Raw genomic sequence first — 20,784 nt, forward strand, 5'->3', positions numbered from 1 at the left:
AAACTAGCACACCATTGTAAAGCAATTATACTCCAATAAAGATGTTAAAAAAATGTATCATCTTAATCTCCTCTCTCAAATAACACAAGGACCTCAGAACACTTTTAAACTACAAGGGCATTCCCTTCCAATTTATGGACATGACCCAATATTTTAGTCCTGTCCCATTTTGTTAGCCCACCAAATTAAAAGTGTTAGAGAGAAACGTTTTTGCTTACACTTAGCAATGTGTTCACAAATTCTTTGTTCACCATTTCTTCTTGCATTGGAATCATTTCCCTCTTCTTCAGGTACATCTTTTAGAAGTTTATTTAATGTAGTTATGCTGGTGATAAACTCAGTTTTTATCTGAAGATATATTTCTTCATACTCATTATTTTTAAACTAAAATTTAAATTTATATACACATACAAACTCTATAAACATTCTTTTTTTAACTTTTAAAATTCCTTTTATTTATATTACTCCTAACTTTGATTTTATTTTATTTTTTTAATTCAATTTTTATTTTTAAAAAAGTTTTTATTGGAACATAGTTGATTTACAATCTAACTTTGATTTTATTTTTTAACATTTTTATTGGAGTATAGTTGCTTTATAATATTGTGTTAGTTGCTACTGTACAGCAAATAAACATTCTTGTTTGAATCTTCTTGTGGATAAATGTGGATCTATCTCTTGGGTAAATACCTAGGAGTAGAATGGCTGGGTCACAGAGTAGGTGTTTATCTAAAATTAAGACTTCCAAAAGTTGTCCAAAAATTACTGTACCACTTTATTCCACGAGCAGTGTATGAGAATTCTACTGCTCCAAATTCTTGCCCAAAATCCGTATTTTAAATTTTGGCCATTCTAGTGGGTTTGTAAGTAATATGACATAGTGGTTTCATTTACCTTTCCCTGATGACTAAGCAACTTTTCATACACTTATTGGCCATTCCAACATCTCTTTTAGTGTGTGAAGCGTCCAAATATTTTGCCCATTTTAATGTTTTTCTTTGGTTTGGATATATATATATTTTTTGGCCACGCCACGTGGCATGTGGGATCTTAAGTTGTCCCACCAGGGATTGAACCTGTGCCCCATACATTTTTGTGTTTGGTGACAGGTAGGGGTAGAGGTTTACTTTTTCTATATAGTTATCCAGTTGTTCTTGCAACATTTGGGATAAACAAATTCCTTTCCCCTTGGATTGTCTTGGTACTTTTCTCAAAAACCAACTGACAGCATATTTATGGGTCTGTTTTTTCTTTTTTGTTCTGTTGATCCAAAGGTCTCTCCTTAGTCCAATAACACACTGTCTTGATTATCATAGTTTTCTGTAGGTCTCAAAATCAGGTAGTATTAGTCTTCCATGTTTATTCATCTTTTTCAAGATTGTTTCAGGTATTCACATTTTCTTTGAATTACATAAAATATTACAGTCAACTGATCAATTTCTATGCTGATTAGGACTACATTGAATCTATAGTTAAATTTGGAGGAAATAGACATAAGACATCCTAACAAAATCAGTAATTCCAAATCATGAACACAGTATAACACTCAATTTCTTCAGGCATTCTTTAATTTCTCTCTATTTTTAACAGTATCTAGCACTTTTCATTATCTAACTACCAACTATTTCATGTTTTTTAATTCTCACATAATGGTATTGTTTAATTTCATATTCTAAGTTTTTGTTACTACTATACAGAGGCCCCCACTGCCATCCACCGCCCGTATTCCAAGGCCTCAGCCCTGGCGCCCTCTAGCCCTACTGCCCTGCCCGATTTCTCCATTCCTCAGGCACCAGACATCCCCGCACAGCTCCAACCCCTCCCCTCTCCCCAGTCCTCTAGCCCTGCCCGCTTCAACAGTTCTACAGCTCCCACCTCCTCCTTCCGAGTTCAAAGCCCTGCCCACATTCCTCTGCCCCGCCCCTCTCCCCAGTCCTCCCACCCCCTACCTTCTCTCTAGTCCCCAGGGTCCTCACGTCTCTCCAGTTCTACAGGTCCGCCCAACTGTTTTACTCTTCCAGCTCCAGCCTTTTCTCTAGTACTCCCCTCTCCTGGCACCTGTCCTCTAGCTCAGTCCTCTGGCCCAACCTCCCTCCTCATTCCTCAGGCCCAGTCATCTCCCAAGTTTTCCAGACCCTCCGGCTCCCCAGTCCTTTTGCCCCATCCCTCTCCCCCACTTTTGCACTTTCATCCGCTCCCTCTTCGCACTTCTTCAGCCTCGCCTAGTTTCCTCATTGCTTTAGCCCTACTGTGTGGCAAGTACTTATTAGGTATTCTACATACGTAATCTCATTTAATCTTTACAACAGCCTTGTTGGTACGCATTGTAATTCTCATTTTAAAATATGGCTTACGTAGTGTCTTCACCTGTGCTCCTTTCCTACCCCGTATGTCACGGTAATAATATTGAAGTCTATTATCTTACCAATCGTTCATTTTAAGTCCCTTTACTTGTCTGCAAAGTAGGGGTGATATTAGGGACACTGAGCTGTGGGGTTCAAAGAACATGACTCAGTGACTTGCACATAGTTCGTTTTTATTAAATGTTAATCACTGTTATTATATATGTGTCCCCACTAAGTAAGGAAACTGACATTTATCCTTTATTCAGACAGGGCCTGCCTCATTGTAGGCTTTGTGTGAGTGGATGAAGCACTGGTGTACTGTGAAGCACTACAGTGCAGGCAAACGCAGGAACAAACACGGTGGTTAGATGTCAGAAAACAGATCGAAGAATAATTACTTGCTTTCAAAGGGTTGTAGTGGTGGATGATCTTGGGGAATGCGTTGGGCCTAGAAACATCGGAAGAGTTCTTAGGATTTTCTGTGTACACTGTGAAGTTTTGAAAACGTTTGAGCTGGGGTGGTGAGAGTCTGATCAAAGATGGCTTTCGGTAAATTGTGACAAAATGGGCGGAGTGTTTATTAGGATGAAGCCACTGGGTCCACCCGGAAGCAGGCACAAAACAAGTCCCCTTCAAGGGCCAGGAAGCTCGTGAATATGGTGGGCCCAGAAACACACCGAGACCCAGGCCCTGTGATGGCGTCTAGATCCCGGATTTGCTTGGGTCCGAGAAGGGATCGGGTCGCTTCGAAGGCTATTCTGGAGAGTGCCGCGTGTTCTGGGGTGCTAGTGGGGTCCGTTCCGGCTTGGTCCCCGATTGTCAGGGTCCTCCAGCCAGCCCACCCACAAAACCCCCGGAATCCCTTTTCCCAGGACTAGGTATTGGTTCTCCCTGCAGAGCCAGCTTCGCCTCGGCAGTCCTTCCACGCTTGTCACTCACCTGCGCGCAACCAATTAGAACTCAAAGGTTGGGCGACTCGTCCGAAGGGTAAGGGGCGGCAACTTCCTGTGAGCCAATGATTGTGCAGACTCACAAGCGAAGGGCGGGCCTTCCGTTGTGAGCGAGCCAATCATAGGCCCCCAGCTACAGGCAGCTCGACAGGCCGTTAGCCGCGCGCTCGCTTCCCCAAGATGGCGGCCGGTAAGGAAGGTTGTGGTTTGGGAGAAGTGGCTGGAGGGAACGGCCGGCGGCTCCACCTGGGGATTCCTGAGGCCGTTTTCGTGGTAAGAGACACGCTGGTGCTCGGTATCTTGACGCTGCGCTGTGGGCTACCCCTTCCTTCTTGGCCCCCAGCCCGGCCTCGGTTGTTGGGGGAAGGAATTGAGCTAAAGGACCGCGGAGAGAGCGCTCCGTCCGCTCTCCCCCTCCGTGCCAGGACCGACTGAGCTGTGTCAGGACCCGCCGGGGGGCGCGCGGTCCGAGAAGGCCCCAGAAGATGGTGGGGGGGAGGCGCGGGGCGAAGGACTCAGGAGCGGAAGCGGGGCCGCTCTGAGGGACCGCTTCCCGCCCCAGCCCATCCCCGACGCGGGATTTCGACCCTACTTCCCGGAAAAACGGAGGCGGTGAGAAGCTTGAGAGTCAGCCTAGGTGCCGGGGAGACCGATGCGTAGATGGTGACGGGGTGCACCGAGCCGGCAGAGGAGCTCAGGTGTGAACATAGGAAATGGCACCTAGTGTGTTGAAGGGCTGCGGTGGCCGGTTGCCTCGGAAGAAAGCGGAGGGGAACGTCGGACCGGGGAGACCTTGAAGGCCTTGTGTGGCCCGCTGGGCCCCTGAGGCTTTAGCTAGTCGGCCACGGGCGGTCACCAGAAGGTGTCTAAGTGAAGCCCTGTGTAACCACATTTGCTTTTAGCTAAATGGTCTTAACAACTTAGAGAATAAATCGTGTGCAGTTAAGAGAGGAAGCAGGGAATGCAATGTTGGAGGCTTCACAGAACAGGGAGACCAACCCAAGGCCAAACAGAGGGAAACAAGTAGTGCTTTCAATCCTGGCCCCGCCGTAAGGCTGTTCTCGAAATAGTATTTGAATATTATTTGAATAATGAGAGAAAACCTGAGTGGCCTTCCAGGCCAGTATCGCCCATCTTTCTCCACTCAGTTCTGCCTGAACTACTATAAAATCTTAATGGAAATTTCTCAGCCTTTTGGTTTGTACCTATATTGCCTTGTCTCTACCTTTTTGTTCATGGTATCTTCCAGCCTTCAAAAGACCCATTTCTTTTATTTATTCTTTCATTTACACCACTTTTATATACATTCTGTGCATATTTGCATTTGCTGATTCGGTCTTGTACTATTTTCTTCAGTTATTTTGTTTTTTCTCCCTGAACCGTGCCATTTATTTCTTTCCACTCATCTCCCAGGTAACTGTCAACAAGAGAGAAAATTTGTTGAATACCGGGCACTTTCCTAATGCTTTTACAAAACTCTAAGAGGCAGATACTGTTATTCTCGTTTTGTACATGTTGAAACAGAGGCACAGAGCCCTTGAGTAACTTGCTCCAAGTCACACAGGGTGTAAGTGAGTTACCCAGGCTTTGAACTTGGGCAGTCTGTGGGGCTGCAGAGCTCTACTTCTGTGCCATGCTCTGCCACTGGGAGGGAAGTTAAGTCATTATCTTGCTCCCTGTCATTTCTCCTGACGCTAGCACAGTACCTGACACGCAGTATAAGCTCATAACTAAGTGTTGATTGAATTTCCATAGTGCCTTAAAATACCACACCCGTGGTGCTCAGCAAGAGATGGCTTCAGAAATCTAATTCAGGAGGATAAACTTTATCAAAGGGCTTTATAAGCTGTTATCTTAAAATGCATTTTCCCTAAAATGTCACAAGTTATTTTTTCTAGACCTTAAAATTTCTATCAATATAATATAATAAATAATCCAAATTTACATAAATATTTGTATGTTCCTAAACTAATTGGAATAACATGGTATTATAGAAAGAACAATGGTTTCTAAATAGAACAAGGTTTGAATCATGTCTCTACTTCCCAGTTGCTGCTTAATCTTGAGCATATTATTTTACAATCTGAGCCTCCGTTTCTTTAACTGAAATAGGAGTAACAGTAGTTAGAGTTGGCCCGAGAAACAGAGACTGTGCTTTCAGTATTGCAAGTAGATGCTTACTATATATTAGTATCTGTGATGATAGTGGTTAAAAGTCACACCTTGCCTTTTCCCCATTCCCGTTGATGCAGTAATTTGTTTTCTTTCTCTGCTTTAATTGTCCCTTTCCCCCCTTGTCCATTTGTTGACCTCTCCATCTCTCAACATCTAGTTCAGATATGACCTCCCTGTAGTTTAGTTCACTTATACGTATCTAATGTTGAACACTTACTAGCTGTTGTGTACTCTTCTAAGTATTTTACACGTGCTAATTCATTTAATCCCTTGTGAGGAAAAGGTACTTTTTTTCTTTTTACAGATGAGGAAATTGAGCCAAAGAGAAAGGTTAAATAACTTCCCCAAGGTCATCTAGTATGTGATGAAGCCAGCATTCAAACCCGGCAGCCCCTGTCTCTTAACCACAAACCTATGCTGCTGTAGTTAATTCTCCTTGCTAGAGTCTAAGCTTCTAATAACATGTGCTAAAAACTTTGACATTTCTCTTCCTACAATGAGCCTTCTAGGAAGATGCTATCTCCGTTGTACCTCCAGAATGCATTTATCTGCATTTTAACTGCATGCATTTCATCTCCATGCAGAACTCAGCCGCTGCCTCAGCCTCACCTTTTCAATTTCTTTTACAGTCTCTAGCTTGATGGCTTCATAGTTCACTCCCTTGCTGTGTTTCTCTTCTTTTTTCTTCTTGCCTTGTTTCTGCTAAAATACTCCCTTATAGCTAGTAAGCATGGATAAGAATAATGATGTAGAGATCGCAGAAACTGTTAGATAATTGAATTTAACTTAGTTGCAATGAGGGACTAAAGTTCTTTAAACTACTAGAAGGCTGTTACAGAATCTCCTTAAAGTTTCCATATAGTTTCACTTAGTTCCTGATCCTTACCTAATTAACTAGCTTTTCTTCAAGGACCAGCATGTGCAGTATACATTAAAAAAAATGCAGTTCAGTTTTATTGCTTTTCTTTTGCTTCTTTATTCCTGTTACAAAAGATTGTTCAGTTTGCCTTTTAGGCTTACTTTATTTCAACCACTTGATACTCAAGGAAGCAGTTGTGACTTGTCTTGGGAACCTAATGACGATATTTAGCATGATATCTGTGGCAGAACTTGTTGAGTTAAAAATTTCAGTAATAAAATCTATAATTTTGGCACACAGCCTGTTGAATCGTTTTGTGGCTAGGTCACATGACTAGGCAATGTGTTTGACTGTTGGTAATTTTCATATTTATTGCTAGTGCTGCATGGCGGATGTATAAAGCAGACAAGGTCATCTTTATTTCCCTATATATAAATAAAAAGAGGAAGGTGGAAGAATAATAAATTAGCTACATAATGTATGTGCACTGTCTGAAATGGTCTCTAACTTTTTATAACTACTTTTTTGGTTAAAAACAAGCCTTTGGAGAAAAAGAAACACAAGCTCTTTTTATGTTTAAAAATAAAGCTAAAGCAGTCAAAAATCAGAGGTATGAATTCTAAAATTTGTAATGTATTCTTTTTTGTATTAAAGGAAGATGTAGATTCCTTCATGAAACAGCCTGGGAATGAGACTGCAGATACAGTACTGAAGAAGCTGGATGAACAGTACCAGAAGTATAAGTTTATGGAGCTCAACCTTGCTCAAAAGAAAAGGAGGTAAGTGCAAAATTTCTGAGGTTTTAAAATTAATATTATATAGCTTAAACTTTTAAAAGATCGAGACATGATTTGCATACAGATAAAATGTCTATGCGTTGAATGTTCAGTTTGATGAGTTTTTATAAGTGTATCCACTTCTGTAACCATTGCCCAGATCAATATATGGAACATTTCTGTTACCTCAGGAAGTTTCCTCCTGCCCCTTTCCGCCCAACCCTGCACACTCCCAGAGACAACCACTGTTCTGATTATTTTCACCATAAATTAGTTTTGTCTGTTCTTGAACTTCATATAAATGGAAGCATATAGTAACTACTGTTTTACGTCAGGCTTATTACACTTAGTCTAATGCTTTTTGAGAGTCATCTATGGTGTTGTGTGTATCAGTAAATTAGTTTCTTTTTAGTGCTGAGTCATTTTCCATTGTATGTGGATGTACGACAGTTTTTGTCTATTTTTATCTATTTGCTTGTGGATGGACATTTGGTTTGTTTCCCCATTTGTGTTGGTTTTTGTGTTGGTTTTTTTTTTTTTTTTTGCGGTACGCGGGCCTCTCACTGTTGTGGCCTCTCCCGTTGCGGAGCACAGGCTCCAGACGCGCAGGCTCGGTGGCCATGGCTCACGGGCCCAGCCGCTCGGCGGCATGTGGGATCTTCCCGGACCAGGGCACGAACCCGTGTCCCCTGCATCGGCAGGCGGACTCTAAACCGCTGCACCACCAGGGAAGCCCTCCCCATTTGGTTTTAAGTCTTTGGGTGGACATATGTTTTCATTTCTCCTGGGTAATTATCCAAGGGGTAGAATTGCTGACTTGTATGGTAAGTGTATGTTTAATTTTATGAGAAACTGCCAAAAGTCCTCCTAGGTGGCTTTAGCATATTACACTGCCACCAGCAATGTATTGGGAGTTCCAGTTGTTCTTCATTCTCACCAGCACTTTGGTATTGTCAGTCTAAAGATGCTTTTGAAAAGGTAATAGAATGAACATTGACGTCCTTATTCCAAAGCATCTAGGATCGTAACATCTTAAATGTCTAGTTCATTCTTTTCATTTTGCCGATGAGATGAGAAACCCACGGAAGTCGTGACTTTGCCAAGACTTCATAAGTGATCGGGCAGAAGTATTCTTGCTCTCGATCCTTTATTCCCCTGTATGTTCGTAGTAGCTTACGAAATCAATTCACAGTAATAAATACCAACAGATACCTGCTATACATATGTGACAGCATTCTTCTGTCAGTTGAATTTTTATGGAATTCCTAATAGGTGCCAGATACTGTTTTGGGTGAAATAAGGTCCAGTATCTGCTTTCAACAGGGTTATGGTTTAGGGGCATGATAGATATTTAAATGAGTACGCAGAGTATAGCAGTCGAGGTGTTATGGTGCACAGTAATGAGTTAGCGGGGGGGAACGGGTGATCTGAGGGGACAGAGGGGCTCAGGGGAAACTTCCAAGAGAAGCAGATGGCTGTGCAGAATTCTGAAGCCTGGTTATGAGTCTGGAGGCAGGCTCCAGCGAGGAAGGGTAGTCTGGGCGTGAGGGTACCACTTACGCAAAAATACAAAAGTTTGTTTTTAGATGAGAATTCCCTGGTGGTCCAGTGGTTAGGACTCGTGCTTTCACTGCTGAGGGTGCGGGTTCAATCCCTGGTCAGGGAACTAAGATCCCACAAGCCACGCGGCGTGACCAAAAAAAAAAAAAGAAAACAATAAAAAACAAACCAAAAGTTTGTTTTTAGATATATTTTCTCATTTGATTTTGGTGACCACTGAGGACATTTGAATAGGGCTATAGGTGTTAGAGGATATGAAAAGTCATCAACATGGACAGATGAGGGGTGTTAGTAGGAAAAAGGATAGAAAACACTATGAACATTATCTCTTCTTATTTGGGGAAAAAATGTGTGTGTGCACGGAAATACCTGGAAGAATTGACACTAATGTTATATTAACAGTGGTAATCTTTGGGTGGTGGGAAATGGCATTTTTCTTATTTTGCTTACTTGTGTTCTTAATTTTCTGCAATGTACATTGACTGCTTGTATAATAAAAGTTTATTTTTATTTGAAAAAGAAGCATAAAGCCATTGGCTTTGAGGTCATTTGCATGGAGGTTACAGATAGAGAAGAAAATGGACCTCAGAACCAAGCCTTGGGGAAGTGGCGGGAATCTGTGTGTCGAAGTTACCTTGGTAACTCTAGTACTGTGGAGGCATGTGGGATGGCTCCCAGGTCTGAGCAACTGGAAGGGAGAGTTACCACCATCTGAGAAGACTGTGGGTGGAGCAGGTTTGGGGGAAGATCAGGAGGAGTTCAATTCTGGACACATTTGAGATGCCTTTTGGACATCCAGGTGGAGGTGTTAGGTAGACAGTTAAATATATGAATGTGAATTTTGGGAGCGATCTGGGCTGGAGATAAAAATTTGGGAGTCGTTTAAAGCCAGGGGACTGAATGAGGTCCATCACTAAGAGAGTGCATGCAAGTGAAGAGAAGATCAAAGATCTGGACATTGCAACAGTAAGAAGTTAGGGAGAAGAGGGAACATCAGCAAAAAAGATTGAAAAGAAGCCTTAAGTGAGGTCAGGGAAACTGGGAGATCATGGGGTTCCAGAAGCCTAGCTAAGAAAATGTATCATGGAGGAGGGAATGATCACCTGTGTCAAATGCTGCGGATGGCTCACCCGAGTGGGATAAGGACTGAGAATGGACTTGGTCTTAGCAAAGTGGAAGTCATTGGTGTTCTGGATGGGAACAGTGTTGGCCCAGTGGTTCAAAGGAGAATGATGGAGACAGCAAATGTGGAAAACTTTTTTGAAGAGTTTTATTCATTTAATAATGGGTTGGTTGTCTTTTTTTATTTGTAGGAATTCTTTATATATTGGATACTAGTCCTTTTAGGTTATATGTGAGAAATTTTTCTTGCTTTTGTAATTTGTCTTTTTTTTCCCCTTATGATTTCTTTTGATGAGTAGTTCTTAATTTAAATGTTTTAAGTCAAAAGTTCTCTTAATAGTTAGTGCTCTTTGTGTATTGTTTAAGAAATCCTATTTTGTATTCCATGTTCAAAAAGACATACTCCTAAGTGTTCTTCTAAAAGTCTTAAAATTTTTCATTTTCATATCTAACTTCTTAATCCATCGGAAGTTTATTTTTATGTGTGGTATATGGTAGGCTTCCGATTTCTTTTTTTAAATGGAAGCACTGTGGATATACTGTGTGAGTCATCACCCTTTATTTTTAATGTAGTTTAAGAATTTTTCCTTAATGGTTAGTGCTTTTTGTGTCCTATTTAAGAAATATCCCAAGTTCATGAAGATATTCTCTTAATGTTTTATTCTCAAAGCTTTATTGTTTTATCTTTCACATTTAGATTCATAATCTATGGGTTATTCAGAAGTATGTTGCTAAATTTCAAAGCAATTGTGGGATCTTCAGGCATGTTTCTTTGCCCTTTCTGTTTATTATAAGTTGATAGTTGTATATGCAGTCTTGTTCATAGTCAGGTTTTTCTTCTCTTTTGTTTCTTTTTTTTTTTTCTTTTTTGGCAACAGTGCTTCATAGGTTTGTGTATTGTTTCTCCATTAAGAGGCAGATAGTATCTAGTTGTTTCTTAGAATGATACTGAATTCCTAGATCCATTAATTAAGAGTTGCAAAATGATGATGTTCTAATTCAGTTATTTATTTTTTATTTATTAATAAGCTGGCATATTTCTATAAAGAGAAATGTCCCTTCATGTACTCTTTGGTAAAAAGTGGCTGCAGGAAATCATCTCCCCTGTCACTTTGTTCCCTTGCAGGAATAGCCCTGTAGCTCCTGTCACCTCAATAGCTCTCTGCTACGTGAACAGTTTGAGGTGCAAGTGCTAGTCTGCTGCCAGCTTAACCTGAAACAATTTCTATTCTTTTTTTTTTAAAGCTTTTTAGTCTATTCTATTAGGTGCATGCAATTTGAGAATTATGAAGTCTTCTTGGTGAATTTAACCCTATGTAAAATAATGCTTATTGTTTTAGTCAGTTTTGTTGGACACTTAGAGTTACTCCAGCTTTCTTTTGGCTAACATTAAAAAAATTTTTATTAGAGTATAGTTGATTTACAATGTGTTAGTTTCAGGTGTACAGTAAAGTGAGTCAGTTATACACATACATATATCCATTATTTTTTAGATTCTTTTCCCATATAGGTCATTACAGAGTATTGAGTAGAGTTCCCTATGCTATACAGTAGGTTCTTACTAGTTATCTATTTTATGTATAGTAGTGTGTATATGTCAATCCCAATCTCCCAATTTATCCCTCCCCCCTTCCCCCTCTTGTAACCGTAAGTTTGTTTTCTACATCTGTGACTCTATTTCCGTTTTCTAAATAAGTTCATTTGTACCATTTTTTTTAGATTCCACATGTAAGCAGTATCATATGATATTTGTCTTTCTCTGTCTGAGTTACTTCGCTCAGTATGACAATCTCTGGGTCCATCCATGTTGCTGCAAATGGCATTATTTCGTTCTTTTTTATGGCTGAGTAATATTCCATTGTATACATGTAACACGTCTTCTTTATCGATTCATCTGTTGATGGACATTTAGGTTGCTTCCATGTCTTGGCTATTGTAAATAGTGTTACAATGAACAGTGGGGTGCATGTATCTTTTCGAATTATAGTTTTTTCCAGATATATACTCAGGAGTGGTGGCTAACATTTTCCTGGTGTATCTTTTCCAATCCCTTTTCTTTCAACTTATTTATTATTTATATTTAAGGGTGTTCCATGTAAACAACATATGGTTATTATTTTAAATCTTTTTTAGATAAACTAATTTTTCTTTTTGGATACTTTCAAGATTATCATCTCTTGTTTTATCTGACTATAATTTGTCTTTGTGAGGATATCTTTCTTAAATTCTTCCTTAACTAACTGTATGTCAGCTTCCTGTAACCATGGATACCTGTGTGGATTGCTTTTATCTATAGAGGATTTTGCTGTTGCAGGAGCTGTGGGTCTTCATCAGCCTTGGACTGCTTGAGCCCTGTTCCAAGTTCTTGCACTTAATATGTGAGCTCCCCTGTTGAGCTGAGCGTCAGGGGCCCAGGCTCAGGTCTACAGCTGGTATTGTCACCTGCCTTGAGATGCCTGCTTTTCTCCAGTCCTCACTGCTCAACTCAAAGCCTTTTCCAGTTTTATTCCCTTTTATTTTTTCTGAAAGTTCCCTCACCTCTGTGATACCAGCTGTGCAACAAAAACCGTTTCTGTGCTTGACTGAGTTGTTTTGCAGCAGACGGCTGTGTAGTTTGGATACTAACCTTTTCTTTACAGGTGTTGTAAATATTTTGTTGCAGCCTGTCATTTAACTTTACCTTCAGCTGTATAGGAAGCAGCAGCATAGCACAGGGAGATCGGCTTGGTGCTTGGCCATGACCTAGAGGGCTGGGATAGGGAGGGTGGGAGGAAGGGGATATGGGGACATTTATATGCATATGGCTGATTCACTTTGTTATACAGCAGAAACTGACACATATTGTGAAGCAATTATACTCCAATAAAGATCTATTTTTAAAAATATGTAAATAAAGTAATTATTGATAGGTATATTAAAAAATGTTATTTAGTGTTTCATTCTCTTGTAGTGAACTCTTTAACATATGAATTATATGTGCTTTATCTTTCTCTAACTGGAAATTTTGTGATTATCATTTTTTCATTTTTTCTGTCATCTGTTAATTTTTTTCCTTCTCTCCTTTTGGGATTCCTGTTAATATGGATGTTGACTCTTCTAATTCTGCCTTCCCTGTCTCTTTATTATTTCCTCTCTTCTTCTATTTCGGTAATTTGTCTTTTGGCAATTAAATGGATATCTGTGAGTTCCTTATTTCAACCATTACACTTTTTATACCTAGTATTTTTGGTTGGTTCTTCTTACAGCTACTTGTTTCTTCTTCATATTACCAGTATCCTGTCTTTTCTCTTTGAAGTTTTTTTTTTTTTTTTTTTTTTTTTTTTTTTTTTTTTTTTGGAGTACGCCGGCCTCTTACTGTTCTGGCCTCTCCCGTTGCAGAGCACAGGCTCCGGACGCGTAGGCTCAGTGGCCATGGCTCAGCAGGCTCAGCGGCCATGGCTCACGGGCCCAGCCACTCCGCGGCATGTGGGATCCTCCTGGACCGGGGCACAAACCCATGTCCCCTGCATCGGCAGGCGGACTCTCAACCACTGTGCCACCAGGGAAGCCCTCTTTGAAGTATTTTTAAATACTCACTGTATAATCTTGTAGAATTTGATTTTGTTTCATCTGGTACAGGTTGTCGAGTTTATTGTCTTTATTTTATTTTGCAGTTGAGTTTATCAGATTACCATTTTTTTCCCCATCAGCTCATATTCCCTCAGGGTTATCAGTTCCTTTGGCCATTATTGTGTGTGGGAACAGGAGTAATTCAAGTCCCTCCTGGTGGGCGGGGTTTACACTCTGGGGCACAGCCGTTGGACAAATGCTGTTTCTCCCCTACCAGGTGCCTTGGCCTCTGGGACATTCTTTCCGTTCCTCTGTCTGGCTGTTTTCACTGGCATCTCCCCTGGGAGGGGGAGTGGGCAAAGGGGAACTGCTGGGGGCCAGTACCTGTATTCTCAGCTCCTCAGCCTGACCTTCTCCCTGCCTTTGGCCCATTCTGCTGTTTTCCTGCCCTGTAGCAGTGATGGGGTAGGTAATGTGATTCACCCACAGCAATTTAGGGGGAGGAAAAACACCTAAAAAGTTACCCTTTAGCCTTAAATTCCCCCTTTGAAGAGTTGATCCACTTCCCCTCTAAGCTGCTGTCTTCCCTCTCACTTCCCCACCCACTCCCAGGACCTAGAGATTTCCATTGTTCATGGAATAACAAAGATCTAGAACTGATCCAGGTGTCTGTTGATAGGAAGTGGATAAACAAGTTGTGTTATATTTTTAAATGGATATTACACAGCAGTGAAGATGAATGAACAAATCTTAGGAACTTAATTGAGTTATAAAGCAAAACCCCAGAAAAATGCCTACAACATGAGACCATTTGTATTAAGCTAAGAAACTAGCAAAGAATATATTGTTCAGGGATACACATAAATGTGATGAAACTATTTGAAAAAGTAAAAAAGGGACTGTAAACACACAGTTCAGGAGAGCTGCTATCTTTTGGGACAGAGCAGGGTGGGGAGGCTGTATTGCTCAGACTTGTACAGTGGCCTGCGCTCTAGAGCCCGCAAGCCACAGCTACAGAGCCCGCGCGCCTAGAGCCTGTGCTCCGCAACAAGAGAAGCCACCGCAATGAGAAGCTCGTGCACTGCAACGAAGAGTAGTCCCTGCTCGCCGCAACTAGAGAAGGCCCACGCACAGCAACGAAGACCCAACTCAGCCATAAATCAATCTGTCAGTCAATCATAGAAATCATTTACATGACAAAAAAACTTGATCTGAACATACTAATGTTATGTGTATCAGATATTTTATAAATGATTGCATGTAGATCTTTCTAGCATTTACCTATATCAACATATACAAAAATAAGCAAAATTGAGAGATCTACGACATCCATATTGAATTGTAAAGAGTTCACAGAACATTAGCCTTCAGACTACGCTTTAAAAAAAAAATCAACGCTAAGGGTGTGTTTCTCAATTCTTCACTGGGCTGTACTACCAGATAGTGATACTGTTTTTTAAGCAGCAGGCTTATCTGACATATTTGCCGGGTCAGTAGCACACGCTGTAATAAAGTTTGCCGTGCTAACCTTCTTCACACATGATGTGACTTCCTTTATATAATTCAGAAAGTACATTTTCATTATCATATTTAAATTTTGTTTACATGCTGATCTCTAATATTTTGTTAAATGTATTTTGCAAGAACCACAGCTGTGTTTTTGTATCCTTAGTCTGTTTTCTTACAGATTACATTGTGATTTGACAGGACTCCCAGAACTGTTTTGCACATTTTTCCATGCAAAACACTTTAAAGCCTTGGGCAGCTTTAATCCAAAAAAAGAGCTAAAAATGTTTCATTCTTTCTTCTCTAAGTTTGACTTTGAGTGTTTTCAGCATATTTTTTTTTTTTTTTTTTTTTTTTTTTTGTGGTATGCGGGCCTCCCTCTGTTGTGGCCTCTCCCGTTGCGGAGCACAGGCTCCGGACGCGCAGGCTCAGCGGCCATGGCTCACGGGCCCAGCCGCTCCGCGGCATGTGGGATCCTCCCAGACCGGGGCGCGAACCCGGTTCCCCTGTATCGGCAGGCGGACGCGCAACCACTGCGCCACCAGGGAGGCCCTTTCAGCATATTTTTATCTCTTATTTTTCTTGTCAGTGAGATTGATTTCATTTGGGAATTAGTTGCTAGTCGTTTTTAAAAATTATTTTTAATATGCTTTATTTTTTTAGGCCAGTTTTAGTTTCATAGCAAACTTGAGCAGAATATACAGAGATTTCCTGTATAGCTCCTGCCCCCCCCCCCCCCCCCCCCCCCCCCCCCCCCCCCCCCCCCCCCCAGATACAGAGATTTCCTGTATAGCCCCTGCCCCCCAACACACGTAGCCTCCCCATTATCAACACCCTTCACCGGAGTGGAACATTTGTTACAATTGATGAGCCAAGATTGATATGTTATTATTAACTAAAGTCCATAGTTTACATTAGTGTTCACCCTTGTGTTGTACATTCTGTGGGTTTGGACACATGCACGATGTCATGTATCCACCATTATAGCATCATACAGAGTAGTTTCACTGCCCTAAGAATGCTCTGTGCTCAGCATGTTCATCCCTCCCTCCCCCTCCTAAACCCCTGGCAACCACTGATCCTTTTACCGTCTCCATAGTTTTGTCTTTTCCAGAGTGTCTTATAGCTGGAATCATATAGTCTGCAGCCTTTTCAGGTTGGCGTCCTTCACTTAGTCATATGCATTCAAGGTTCCTCCATGGCTTTTCGTGGCTTGATAGATCATTTCTTGTTAGCAGTGAATACTGTTCCATTGTCTGGATGGACCACAGTTTATTTCTCCATTTGCCTGCCAAGGTCAACTTGGTTGCTTCCAAGTTTTGGCAATTATGAATAAAGCTTCCATAAGCATTTGTGTGCAGTTTTTGTGTGGACCTAAGTTTTCAGCTCCTTTGGGTAAATACCAAGGAGCATGATTGCTGGGTCATATGGTCAGAGTATTTTTATTTTGTAAGAACCTGACACACCGTCTTCCAAAGTGGCTCTTGCTCTACATCCTCACCAACATCCGGACTTGTCAGTGTCTGGATTTTGGCCATTGTAATAGGTGTGTAGTGGTATCTCGTTGTTTTAATTTGCAATCCTCTGATGACATATGATGTGGAGCATCTTTTCATATGCTTATTTGCCATGTGTATATCTTTGGTAGGGTATCTGTTAAAGGCTTTGGTCCATTTTTTTAATCCAATTGTTCATTTTCTTATTGTTGAGTTTCGAGAGTTCTTTGGGTATTTTGAATACCAGTCCTTTATCAAATGTGTCTTTTGCAAATATTTTCCCACAGTCGGTGGCTTGTCTTTTTGTTCTCTTGACAGGGTCTTGTGCAGAGTGGAAGTTGTTAATTTTAATAAAGTCCAGCATGTCAATTCTTTCTTTCATGGATTGTGCCTTTGGTGTTGTATCTAAAAAGTCATCACCATACCCAAGGTCATTTAGGTTTTCTCCTGTGATATCTTCTAGGAGCTTTATAGTTTTGCATTGTACCTTTAGGTATGTGACTCATGTGAACTTAAGTTTTGTGAAATGTGTAGCGTCTGTATCTAGATTCATTTTTTTTATGTGTGGATGGCCAGTTGTTCCAGGCTAGTTGTTTTTCTAGTAGCTATAATATAACTTACCTGTTGAGTCTGATCAGTCTCTTCATGTCCATCGTTTTCTTAAATTTCTTGTGTTCAAACAGTGATCCATTTATAATTTTAAGAACAGTTGTTACCTAACTTGAAAAGAAAGTATTTTTCAACATAAAAATTAAAGAAAAATTACCCAAAGCTTAAAAGAATTGCAGAGTTGTACTGTATCTTACTGTGGTGTGTTAGGCAGTCGAGTGCTTTTACAGTGTGGGAAGCTCAGGCCCTGAGAAGCTGTCCCTGCACTTGCTGGCGCTGAGCTGCCTATGACTGAGGGAGTTGGTGGTTTTCAATTTAGAATATAATATTTGAATGCATGTTATTTTAAAAATGAGTATTTAAAATGCAATTCTAATTAAATGTAGAACCTCTGAATTACCTCTGTGGAATATGATTTTCTCTAGAAATGTTAACTAATGATGGGGGGGTTGACGTATAGAATAGGACTCTGTGCATAGTAGTCATTCTGTAAATATTTGCTATTATATCTAAATATTTTAATAAATGTTTGTGTCTGAAATATCTTAAATATTTTAATAAACAAAATTTATTAAATATCTTACAGATAAAATATCTTAAATATTTCATATTTATAAATTGTCCTCAAAACATATCAGTAGAAAATGCAAAGCTAGTAAGACTGTGTCCTGGTGCCAAGTACTAAGTTAACCTTTTTCTTATTCACAGGCTAAAAGGTCAGATTCCTGAAATTAAGCAGACTTTAGAAATTCTAAAGTACATGCAGAAGAAAAAAGTAAGTGCATTTTTCTTTGTAAACATTAGCAAACCAGGATACTTCAGCAGAGACATGTGTTCCTTGACTCCTTGGTCGCTGGTATTTGAACCAGTCCTGAGCACGTGTACTGATGTCACAGACAGACATGTGGCTTTCCGCCAAAAGTCAGATTTAATTCTAGGACCCACACTTCTTGGGGTATTTTACTTAATATGTAGTATCTGCAGAACTTAAATGCAATTTGAAATTATTTTAAGTACAAAAAGAAAATGTCATTTTGAGGTAGCAGCATCTAATAGTTTTTGTTGTTGTTAATGTTATTTTTCTCCCTAAGAATAAGGAGTGAGTCCAGTACTTATAGAGCTGGAAAGAATTTTAGAAATGACGTTTCAGGTTCTCATTTCACTGCTGAGGCAACATTTGCAAAGAGGTTACACTTGACCACTGTTACATAGCTAGTTACTGGCAGAACTGGATTTGAGAATCTTCCGAGTCCTCATCCAATATTTGTTACATGAGCAGGCTGTAAAAATTAAATGTCATAAGTATATTGTATTTAAAATATTATGTATATGTGTGTGTATATATGGTTTATTACTTGACTGGTAGAATAACTACATTTCTAGTATGTTTTTTATGTCACGAACTTAATAAGAGGCTTCAGAAAACTGGTTGTTGAGCATGGAGCACTGATGAAGTAATAATAGATAGCGCTTGTCTAGTGCTTTCGCTGTGCCAGGCACTGGGGTGTGTGTGGGGGTGTGTGTGGGGGTGTGAGAACTCTGCTTGCCACAGCCTTCAGAGCTATAGTCAGTAGCTGAGCCAGAACGCACAAGCCCTCCTGCCCATCCGTCTGGCTCCAGCATTCCTTTCTTTACCACTCTGCTTAATCTGCCTGATAGGACTGTTTTAAATGGCTTAGGTTCAGCTCTGTGATCTCTTCCTTATAACCTTGGTGTGAAAATGGACTGTTTACAGTACTGTCATTTTTTTTTGAAGGAGTCCACCAATTCACTGGAGACCAGGTTCTTACTGGCAGATAACCTGTATTGCAAAGCTTCAGTTCCTCCTACCGATAAAGTGTGTCTGTGGTTGGGGGTAAGTAAACGTAGTAGCCACAGCTTCCTTGGCTGACATTTGTAAAGCATTATTGTTGAAGCTGTGGAAGGAATGAAGGGGTGGCGTTCAGGGGCGTCGGGAGTGTGAGGAAGATTGCCGCAGAAACGTGCTCGAGTCTCTCCCAAGCAGAACAAAGCGGACCCAAACCCTGCTTCCCCTCCAACTGATGCTTTTTCTCTTAAATGTAACAGAAGGTGCTGTTGAACCTTAGATAGATGTTTCTTCATCATCAGAGTTTGTTAGTTCTAGAAAGATCTCTCTGAATTTGAGGGGGCAAGGATTATTACAAAAACCTTGAGGTTAGAACCCATTAAAAAATCATATATTTCAATTTTGATGATTTCACAGACCTCCTCTGTGATTTTTTCCTATTTTACTCCTCTCAGTCCCATGATCGACCAGCCAAGCCATTCCTGACTGTCCAGCTAGCTATCCATAGGTCTTGTTACCTCAGGTAAGTTCCCATACAAAGCAGCCAGTCACGACTGCTCTCAGCTCTCCCAGCTGGGAGGATTTCCGCTTGCTATCCTGTAGAGTCATCCCTGAGAGGCAGTCTCGTGCCATGAAAGATAGGCAGGTTCGTACGTGGAAACTCACTTCTCTGTCTCTTACTTCCTCCTCCTGATTTCTGTTAGCTGTAATCTTTTCAGAGTTTGTACATTTATTTCTACAAGCATAATTCCTGTACTTGTTTAGTTTTAGTTCTGTAAATGGAACAGCTGTCTACCCAGTAGCCCAAATCCTAGGGGTTATTGTCCTTTGTTTCTCTTTCCCTTGGCACACATTTAATCTGCAAGTGGGGATAAGATGATTTCATAAACTAGACTGGGACAACAGGGAGCTCTCTCTCTCAAGAGAGAATTATGGCTGGACCCCACCTTACAGGAGGGTGAATTCCAAGTGGATCACATTTGAAATGTGTGATGAAATACTGACACCATCAAAATTGTAGGCCAAGTCACAGATAACTTATTTGGAGCCCTGAAATAAGGATGGTTTTTCACACCTCAAAACTCAGAAACCATGAGGAAAGTCAAAAGACAATCAACAGGAAAAATATTTGTAACTCATATCACAGGCAAAGGACTAACAGGTTTGCAGGGCGACTTGGAGTTGTGTTTTGGGCATGTCAGTCTTGAGGTGACTATTAGACCATCAAATAGGCTGATCAGGCAGTATTTGAGGGGTGAATCAACTAAGGAGATATACTTGGCACAGGGTGCTTCCTGAATGAATGACTGATGTTTTTTGACATGAATGAAGTGTTTTTAAATGTATTCGATTTTCTCCTGTTAAAAGTAAGCAAAGTGTAGAAATTTTCTGGAAAAGAAAAAGTAATAAGCATCAGTCATTGAGAAATGAGATTGTGGGTCTGGGTTTAGAGAGGCATTTACTCTGCACTGAATATTTTTAGTCCTATCTGAATTTTTATACAGTTTTCTAATTATCATGGATTGGCATATTCAGTCAATAAGAATGTAGCACCTACTTTGTGCTAAGCACTTTCATGTTGTCTCATTTAATTCTTCCAACAATCCTTTGAGTAATTTTTAAATTCCATTTGTCAGATAAGGAAAGTGGTTCAGGAAATGCCCGGTGTTAAGTCAGGTGCTAGGAGTATGGTTCCCCCTGTGTCAGCATTTACTCTGGAGGTAGGAAGGGGGCAGTAAAAGCCAGCTGTTTCTCTCAATGGATCAAATGTAGATAATATGTATGTTTTTGAAAACTTGGTATCTTAAGCTCAGAAACAACTATTTCAGTTGATCTGAATGTAATACTGTTTGGTGTCACAATAGAGCTAGTAGAAAGATAGGATTTGGTAACTAAAGATACTGGTTCTTATGGTAATTCTTCCATTTATATAGTATCCCCAAAAGCATAGGTAACCTGACCTCTCGGAGCCTCTGTTTTCTTTTTTTTTTTTTTTTTTTTTTTTTTTGTGGTGCGTGGGCCTCTCACTG

At 40.5% G+C, this 20,784-nt stretch overlaps 1 protein-coding gene across 1 annotated transcript in view; it reads left to right on the forward strand.

Moving 5' to 3' along the window:
• Window positions 1–3,430: 3,430 nt before the first annotated feature.
• VBP1 (VHL binding protein 1) overlaps window positions 3,431–20,784 on the forward strand; it is a 21,084-nt gene continuing 3,730 nt past the window's right edge. Inside the window, exons 1-4 of the mRNA XM_007116827.2 lie at window positions 3,431–3,568; window positions 6,984–7,108; window positions 17,656–17,722; window positions 18,704–18,802. Coding sequence (XP_007116889.1) covers window positions 3,476–3,568; window positions 6,984–7,108; window positions 17,656–17,722; window positions 18,704–18,802 — 384 coding nt within the window. The 5' untranslated portion in view covers window positions 3,431–3,475. The remainder of the gene's footprint in view (window positions 3,569–6,983; window positions 7,109–17,655; window positions 17,723–18,703; window positions 18,803–20,784) is intronic.

Source organism: Physeter macrocephalus, chromosome 21 (assembly GCF_002837175.3).
Source record: "Physeter macrocephalus isolate SW-GA chromosome 21, ASM283717v5, whole genome shotgun sequence".
NCBI lineage: Eukaryota > Metazoa > Chordata > Mammalia > Artiodactyla > Physeteridae > Physeter > Physeter macrocephalus.